Source organism: Miscanthus floridulus, chromosome 1 (genome assembly GCF_019320115.1).
Source record: "Miscanthus floridulus cultivar M001 chromosome 1, ASM1932011v1, whole genome shotgun sequence".
NCBI lineage: Eukaryota > Viridiplantae > Streptophyta > Magnoliopsida > Poales > Poaceae > Miscanthus > Miscanthus floridulus.
This window is the reverse complement of record NC_089580.1, coordinates 4,013,052-4,022,954: the sequence shown is the minus strand read 5'-3', so window position 1 is coordinate 4,022,954 and position 9,903 is coordinate 4,013,052. Positions and strand designations below refer to the sequence as shown.

The window sequence follows — 9,903 nt, the reverse complement described above, 5'->3', positions numbered from 1 at the left end:
ATCCACAACCTTCCATTGTTCTTGGCTGATTCAGCACAAACATGGTTGGAACACCTTCCGTCCAATAGAATCCAAAGTTGGGCGGACTTGAAGGACATCTTTGTGGGAAACTTCCAGGGCACATACAAGCACCCTCGGAACCCATGGGACCTCACGACCTACCGACATAAGGCTAGAGAAACCCTCCATGGGTACATTCGGTGCTTCTCCCAGCAATGCAACGAGCTACCTAATGTCGTTGACGCCGATGTTATAGGAGCTTTCTTGTCCAGGACCACATGCGAGTCCTTGGTTCACAAGCTAGGATGCAAGGGCCCATGAACCACCAAGGAACTCCTCGACATCACCACTAGCCACGCCTCGAGCGAAAAAATGGTCAGAGCAATCTTCGACCGCCTCAAGGGTAAGGCGAGGCAGGATGAGGACACCGGCTAAGATGCCTCCAATCATCCCGCTAAGAAGAAGAAAAGGCAATGGCACGAGGGCTCGTTCATGGTCGTCGTTGACCACAGGGGTGGTCGGAAGCCCACGGAGGGCACTCTAAACCACTTCGAAAAACTACTCGAGGGGACATGCCCGAACCATGCCTTCCTCATCAAGCATCTGTACAAGGATTGTGGCCTCATGAAGCGGTTCTTGTCCAAAGGCTCCAATAAAGGGTAGCATGGCAAGGACCCCAACCCTACCACGGATGACGCCGAAGGGAAGGACGGCGGCTTTCCAATGCCAGATGGCTGCCTCATGATCTTTGGAGGATCGATGGCCTATGACTCCAAGTGCTGGCAAAAGGTCACGCACCGCGAGGCCGAACCGGCCACACCTACCTTCCTCCGATGGTCAGACTCTGATATAACCTTTGATCGGACCGACCACCCAGAGAGCGTCCTATAGCCAGGGAGATACCCGCTCATGGTCGACCCAATCGTCGACACAAAGTGGCTCACTAAGGTATTGATGGATGGAGGCAGCGGCCTCAACATCATGTGCGCCAAGACGCTCGACGCTATGGGCGTCGACCGAGCGTGCATCCAACTAACCGGAGCACCTTTCCATGGCATTGTGCCTGGAAAGTAGGCCATGCTGCTTGGGTAGATCGATCTGCCCATCACCTTTGGGGGTCCATCCAACTATAGGATGGAGACCCTCACCTTCAAAGTGGTGGGGTTCCACGAAACTTACCACGCCATCCTAGGACAACCATTCTACGCAAAGTTCATGGCCGTTCCCAACTACACCTACATCAAGCTTAAGATGCTGGGCCCTGGTGGGATCATCTCCATCGGCACATCCTTCCAGCGTGCCTATGAGTGCAAGGTCAAGTGCTGCGATCACGCCGTGGCAATCATCGCCTATGGAGACCTTGCGGCCATCAGGAAAGAGGTCACCGAAGAAGCGCCCGACCCTAAGAAGTCGATCGGGTCTTTCGAGCCAGCGGAGGGCTCTAAAGAGGTCCTCATAGATCTCGGTAGCCCTGAGGGCAAGGTGGTGCGCATTGGCACCACACTTTCCTCTAAATAGGAAAGCACACTCGTTGACTTCCTCCGCGCCAACACAGACATCTTGTGTGGAAACCCTCGGACATGCCAGGCATTCTGAGGGAAGTCACTAAGCACGCCTTGAAGATCCGCCTAGGCTCCAAGCTGGTGAAACAGCGTCTGCATCGCTTTGACAAGGGGAAACGTAGGACCATTGGTGAGAAGATCGCAAAGCTTTTGGCAGCCGAATTCATCAAGGAAGTGTACCACCTAGAGTGGTTGGTGAATTCCATTCTTATACAAAAGAAAAGTGGGAAATGGAGGATGTGTGTTGACTATACAGGTCTCAACAAGGCATGCCCAAAGGATCTGTTTCCTTTGCCGTGCATAGACCAAATAGTTGACTCAACCTCAGGGTGCGAAACCCTCTGCTTCCTTGATGCGTACTCTAGGTACCATCAAATCATGATAAAAGAGTCTGACCAACTCATGACATCTTTCATCACCCCCTTCGGATCATTCTGCTATGTCATGATGCTGTTTGGTCTAAAGAACGCTAGGGCTACATACCTCGTGGTCAAGTCGTGGTCAAGTCATGGACCGTTGAGGCCTACGTTGACAACATCGTGGTCAAGTCCAAATGGGCTGACCACCTCGTAGCCAATCTTGAGCAGACCTTTGCAAAACTCTGAGCAAACAACATCAAACTCAATTCCGAGAAGTGCATTTTTGGGGTCCCGAGGGACATGCTGCTTGGTTTTATCGTCTCTGAGCGTGGCATCGAAGCCAACCCAGAGAAGATCTCAGCCATTACAAGGATGTGCCCAATTCAGAATATGAAGGGGGTACAATGAGTTACAGGGTGCCTCGCCGCACTCAACCGCTTCATCTCACGCCTCGGCAAACGAGGTCTCCCCCTTTATTAACTTCTAAAGAAGGTGGACCACTTCAAATGGACGTCCAAGGCCTAGGAGGCACTTAACATGCTCAAGTAGCTTCTAACAAAGGCTCCGATCCTAGTTCCTCCTACCGATGGAGAACCCCTTCTGCTCTACATCGCAGCCACCACGTAGGTGGTCAGCACCGCCCTAGTAGTGGAGTGAGAGGAAGAGGGGCACACCCTCAAAGTACAGCGCCCAGTGTACTTCATTAGCGAGGTCCTATCTGACTCTAAGACCCGCTATCCCCAAATCCAGAAGCTCAAGTACGCTGTCCTCATCACCAAGAGGAAGCTACGCCACTACTTTGAGTCATGTAACAGAACCGTCCAATTTATAAGAGCACAAGTACAAAAACAATCGCCGAAACGATCGAATTCTCGCACTTGAGCCCATATAAACCCGGTAGTCAACTAAAACCATGAAGGATTTCAAACCAACTTGCATACAACCAAGATCACGGTAATTCAACATAACACATCACACATTACAACATTTCATAAACAATTTATAGATAGATTACAACACATCAGAGTCATAGTTATTACAAACCAAGTCTTGTAAAGTAGCGGAAGCAAATAGTTTAACTCACACATACGAGTTCAAATACAAGTACCAGCTTACCGATCACATCCCACAAAAGCATTCGAATAAGATAAATAGAGATCATGCCCATGATCTAGTCTTTGTCACCTGCCGGGTGGAGACAATACTCATAGAAGCCCTGATAAAGAAGGTCATCTGCAACAAGAGGGAATAAACCCTAAGTACGAGAATGTACTCAGCTAGACTTACCCGTCAAAAACTAAAATAATTGACACCAAGGATCATGCATAGCTTAATTTAGTGGATCTGACTGACACTTTCTTTTTGCGGAAAAGCATAAGTAATAATGATCAACTCTTAACCTGAGCTAGCAGTGACTTTTAGCCATTAACCTGTCATCTATATTAGCACCTGTACTAAGCAATCACTTGAGTAAGATGCAAACATTATTAACCATAGCAGGTATAAACTGTGGCAACATTATCATCATTCTGCATTTGACCATATCGTTAAATTAAGTGAAGATACGTTGCCGCTGCTCAGTCAAGTTCTCACTATCCGAGAGAGACGACGATTCGAATCGATTCCTATCCATCTAGAGGGGTATTCCTAACACAAACCCTGCTTTCCCCATCAGGGTCACAAATAAGTCACCTTTGGTATAATTCAGGAGTCACGGGTATGATCAGTTGCCGCAAAACCAGAGAACCACTCTGCCATGAGTGCTCGGTGACTTAACCCGCCCTTGGGCTTACGCCAATGGTTATCCACACATCCTTACTGCCATCCAGATTGCGACCAACTGTTCGTGCTCCCGGCCTGAGTTGAACTACTAGGCTTCACGGTCGGAACGACTTATCCGGCCAGCTAACTGTTAAGCTACGTTCAACATGACATGAGGACGTATAGCGTATCGGTCCTTAAATGACACAGATAGAGTCACTATGTCCAAACCTACACAAGACTCCACCTGGTCTTAATTCATTATTAACATGGTTCTATTTCACGATAGCAAATATAGCCAACCGTGACCCACCTCATCCTAAAGCTCGCAGGTGACAGGAAATCACCCGACTTCTACCACACTAAGCATGGCTAAGCATTTAACCTGTTCCTGAACTTAAATAGGATTCAAGTGCGATATCTAGACAAGGATAGATATATAATGCAACAATTGGTTTCAACCAATTCCTATACTTAATGCATCATCAACGATAAAAGATACTCAAGATATTTGTAAAAATATGGGAGACTTAATATGCTCCGAGGCTTGCCTTTCAGGAAAGAGGATGGGCGGTGGTCAGGGCACTCGGGCAACTCCTCCTCAGCGGCTACTTCGTCGGTTGCCTGAACCTCGGGCTCCTCCTGGCTTGCTTCCTTGAACTCCAGAAGCGTCACTCCTCCGACACACCTATTGCATGTATGCACAAGATAAATATCATGGATGCACATGAATGAGGTTAGGGATGCTCGGGGAATGCACATGCTTACTGCAGTCCGCATATTCTAACTTAAGTCTATTCAAATCACTTTAACTTACCAAGTTTATACAACCTAATGTACAATTGCTCATCTTTAGTTAAGGACCTAGCACCTACACCTAAGCATGTTCTCAAGTTAGGCTAGCACCAAAACAATCACAAGAATAGTACAACAAAGCATACACACAAACATTCGTATTTTAGCAAAATAGGGACTATGCAGTGGTACAGTAAACTGATCATAACTGGAGATCTACAAATAGAAATGACAGGCAACAAGACAATTTGGAAAGCTTATGAAATTGCCTACAATTCATTTTCAGACCTCAAGGCATGATTCCAACCTTTACCAGGTCGAATTTATAGAACCACATAATCAGGTCCAAACAAGACAGAGAGCAAGCAAAACTGTGATTCAACTTTGAATGACTGTAACTCCTAAACTACTAAGCCAAATGCCACCAAATTTTAACAGGAGCTAGATACATAAGTTCTCTACAAATTTTGTATTCACCACTTTCCCAGCAAACCAAATTATCATGGTGAACTTTGCAAAGTTCCCAGAACTGTCCAGAAAGACATAATGGAAGAAAATAATTATTAACTTATGTTGCAAACATATAAATGGATAAAACCAACTTTACTAACTCATCACACATATCAGAATAACACCAGAAAGTAAAGTGTTCACCACAAATTCATTTCTTTTAATGCCTTTCTTAATTTATTTAATTATTTATGAGGAATAATAAACATATATGAAAACTATACCATTTAATCTACAAAAATTACAATAGGTAATACATGCTTCAACTAGGCTACTGTAAAACTTTCACATCATTTAAACTAGTATAACATCCTACACAAAAATGACAAGGCATAAAGGCTTAAAATAACATAAATAGGAAACCCTAGTGAAAAGTGTCAAGCAACAGATTTTATATTTTTCTTAGCATCCTTAGTGTACTAGGACAACCTCCAATAAATTTCATAGTCATTGGACTCAAAGATTCGTTATTAAAATTCCCACAAGGATCATCTAATGATAAAAGGAAAATCTATAACTCAAAAACTATTCATACACTGACTCTCAAATTTTTACCAGAGCTTATACTCATCAAGAAAATCTCACCATAAAATTTTCATAATTTTTAGAGCAAAGGAACTCTAGATATAAATTAAACAAATTTGCATTTATTTAAAAATACATTTCAAGTTTCAATTTAATTCTTCCAGAAACTCTACTACAGGTGTCCATGTTATATTTTTCCTAAATACTACACTTCACCAAGATCCTAACAAAATTGGAACCACCAAATTTGGATCTACTCAACTGGAGATACAAATTTTACAAAATAGCATTCAGATTTGAAATATTTGAACTATCTTTCTAACTCTAAGTCACTGACAACCGGGGCCCACCGGTCAGTCGGGCCCGTGCATCATAGACACAAAACAGAGGAGCCGACGCGGACTAGCGTGGGATCGATGGAGCTCACCGGTGGTGACCTTTCCGATGATGGCACCGGCGCAACAAGCTTCCTCACGACATTGCGCACCTACAGAGCTAACTAATTCGACCTATGGCCAGAGCTAGCGACTACGGCGGTGGCCATGGCGGTGCGGCGGTGCGGGACAACGGTGAGATGCCTACGTTGGCCGTGACAGCTCAGCCCACTGCTACGATGAGCTACTACATGCTACGCGGAGCTAACACACACCCAAGCGAGGCACACAGTGGTCAGAGGTGGGGTGGCCACGGTGACGGACCACGGCGGTGAAAATGCCAGCGAGGACACAACGGCTTACCGTGCGCGCAAGCAAGCTAGGCGGGTACAATGCGATGGTGGGGTCACAAAGGAACTATGGTGGTGGCGGAGGAGTGTCACGAGCGCGAAGCGGAGCAAGGCAGCTGGCAATGGCATCGGCGAAGCTGCTGGCTGCTGCGGAGATGCTATGTTGAGGCAAAGGAGAAGGCCGAGCGATGAAATGCAAATGCCGAGAGGTCACAGGCGAGCACGGGCGAGTGAAGGCCTACAGCGGTCTGACATGTCCTGGTCAGTCAGGCCAGCAACGACGCGCGGCGCCACGCGGCGTTCACGTTCTGAAAAGGGTCAGCCACTGTAGCTTCGATCAGAAACTGCGATGGGAGCCTGATAGCGTACTTTCACAGCATTCAAACTCTAAAACCGTGATGATCTAGCTCATGGCGTAGTTGACAAAATTGTAGTACCAACTGAGGTCTTCAACTTTGTCAATTGGAGCTTGAGCTGGTTTAACCTGGTTATGGAGATACAAGGCTCCAAACATCGACACATGAAACTAAAAAGCAGTTCCCAGACTTAGAAAAATTCTAAGTCTCCAACTAGCACCCCAAAATAGACTTGTGGGTCCTTTTTTAGCATGTTCTGCACATTTTCATGAGATGGTCATAAAATAACTTTTGTTCCTTATATAATTTGCTACAACTTTGCTTTAGTTTGCTCAGCCATTCAAAGCTTCTAAGTAACACTTTTTAAATGATCAAACAAAAGAGCTCTAGGGGTCAACACTAGTCAAACCATTACTAGGAAATATAATTAGGCAATATGGTCAACATGAACATTGTTCCTAATGACATTCTAAGTGTAGTTAAGTTGTTTAAGAGGATAATTAGCCACACCACACATTGATCACACAAAAATCAAGCATCACATGTACTGAAACAAGGAAAAACAAGTGAATTGCTACTTTTGTTTCAAAGCCATGTTTCATGAGTTTGTTGCATAGTACTAACTAACCATGTTACTAAAGTATGTGACATGTTTCAAGAGTGAGTTGCACATGTTGCACTTGAGTGTTGCACACTATTCATTTCATAAAATAAAACAAACACACATGGAATATAAACATATGTTGCAATGTTTCAAAAGCATGTTTCAACAATCCAAGCTCATGAATGGATGAATGATGCTCATGTTTATGAAATGCCAGTGCAAATGTGGAAGCCAAACACCTAGGGTGTTACAGCCCTCCCCCTTATAAAAATCTCATCCTGAGATTTGACAAGCATACCATTGTTGATAGAATTCCTTATAAGCTTCCCTCAAATAATCTTCTCTTTCCCAAGTTGCATCGCGTTCACTACCCTGATTACTCCACATGACCTTATAAAACTTGACCACCCGACTCCGAGTCACTCGCTCACGAGTGTCAATTACTTAGACCTATTTTTCTTCAAAAGTCAAATCAGATTCTAACTTGATATCCCCAGTGGAACTCTCTCTTCAGGGACACGAAGACATTTCTTCAACTAAGATACGTGAAACACATTAAAGATAGCACTCATCTCAGGAGGTAATTGGATCTTGTATGCTACCTTACCACTTTGTCCTATAATTTGAAATGGACCGACATATCTCGGCGCAAGCTTTTGCTTCACACCAAAGCGTTGGACACTCTTCATGGGTGAGACTTTTAGATAAACAAATTCTCCAACTTCGAACTCGATAGGTTTTCTACGGCGATCAGCATAACTTTTCTGCCTAGCTTGAGTTGCGGCCATATGGGTTTGGATAGTATGGACTTGTTCTTCAACTTCTTGAACAAAATCAATTCCATAATATCGCCTTTCACCAGCTTCAACCCAATTCAATGGGGTTCAACACTTCTGGCCGTACAAAGCTTCAAACAGTGCCATCTTGATACTCTCTTGATAACTATTATTATAAGAGAATTCCGCTAGGGGCAACCATTTTTCCCATGAACCCTTAGATGAGATGACGCATGCTCTCAACATATCTTCTAAGATTTGGTTCACTCGCTCAGTTTACCCATTGGTTTATGGATGATAGGCAGAGCTTCTTACTAACTTAGTTCCCAATAATCCATGTAAGTGCTCCCAAAAGCGAGCAGTGAACTATGGTCCTCTATCAGAGACAATAGTGCAAGGTGCCCCATGAAGTTGGACTATCTGATTGAAGTACAACTCAGCATAGTCAGTTGGGCAAAAATCTACGCGAACAGGAATGAAGTGTGCAGACTTGGTCAGACGGTCTACAATCACCCAAATGGAATTAAAATTGCTCTAAGTAGTAGGGAGTCCAACAATAAAATCCATACTTATCTCCTCCCATTTCCAACCTGGAATAGAGAGTGGCTGAAGCAATCCAGTTTTCATGTGCACAGCTTTGACTCGACAGCAAGTGTCACACCTAGCCACATAAGCGGCTATCTCTTTCTTTATCTTGGTCCACCAAAAACGAGGCTTCAAATCATGATACATTTTGCTACTACCAGGATGAATAGATAATTTCGAGGAATGTGCTTAGATATGATTTGATTTCTAAGCTCTCTATCCTTTGGGACCACTAACATATCCTTGAACCATAACACGTCATTCTCATCTACCCAAAAATGTTTGGTTTCTTGCTCTTTCATCTTGCGCTTGATGTGGAACACACCTAGATCTGTCTTCTATAGCTCAATAATTCGACTCTATAGAGTACAACTGACAGTGATGTTGTGAAGGACTGCAGGATGTAGGAGTTTTGACAAATGGAGGTCACTTTCAATCAAAGAGTGGCAATGTGATTTCCTGCTCAAGGCATCTGCAACGACGTTTGCCTTGCCAGGATGATAGTGCACTTGGAGGTTATAATCCTTGATCAACGCGAGCCATCTTCTCTGATGCATATTCAACTCAGGTTGAGTGAAGATGTACTTAAGACTTTTATGATCAGTGTAGATGTTGCACACATTGCCAAGCAAATAATGTCTTTAGGCCTTCAAAGCATGAACAACTGTAGTGAGCTCTAAGTCATGCGTAGAATAATTCACCTCATGCTTCTAAAGTTGGCGAGAGGTATAAGCAATGACTCACCCTTCCTACATAAGAACACCTCCTAGACCTGTGCTGGATGCATCACAAAACACATCAAAATGTTTCTCAATGTCCGGTTGCGCCAAAACTGGAGCCGAAGTGAGAAGGGTTCGTAGGGTGTGAAAAGCTATATCACACTTAGAAGTCCAAACAAACCTCGTGTCTTTTTGTAGCAACCGGGTCATAGGCTTGGCTATTTTAGAGAAATCCAGGATGAAGAGACGATAATAGCCAGCCAATCCTAGAAAACTCCAAAACTCATGCACTGAGATTGGAGCCTTCCAGTCCAACACTTCTTGCACCTTGGTGGGATCCACCATAATTCCACCATCGGACAACACTTGTCCAAGAAAAGGTACCTCATGAAGCCAGAATTCACACTTGCTGAATGTTGCATAAAGCTTGTGTTCACACAATCTAGTGAGAACCACTCGTAAGTGTTCAACATGATCTTCTTCATTCTCATAATAGACCAAGATATCATCTATAAACACCACCACAAATTTGTCCAACTCGGGCATAAACACCAAATTCATCAAATACATGAAGTGTGCGGGAGCATTGGTCAACCCAAAAGACATAACAAGATGCTCATAAAGACC

The 9,903-nt window shown here is 44.3% G+C and overlaps 1 protein-coding gene across 1 annotated transcript; it reads left to right on the top strand.

The window, feature by feature from the left end:
- The first annotated feature begins 1,134 nt into the window (after positions 1-1,134).
- On the top strand, positions 1,135-1,518 carry LOC136451202 (uncharacterized). The gene has a single exon (XM_066451940.1). The coding sequence runs from the start codon at positions 1,135-1,137 to the stop codon at positions 1,516-1,518; it is 384 nt and encodes a 127-aa protein (XP_066308037.1).
- The last annotated feature ends 8,385 nt before the right edge of the window (positions 1,519-9,903 follow it).

Excerpts from the sequence above, each read along its gene's own strand:
- LOC136451202 (XM_066451940.1), top strand. The coding sequence starts at position 1,135 with ATGGAGACCCTCACCTTCAAAGTGGTGGGGTTCCACGAAACTTACCAC.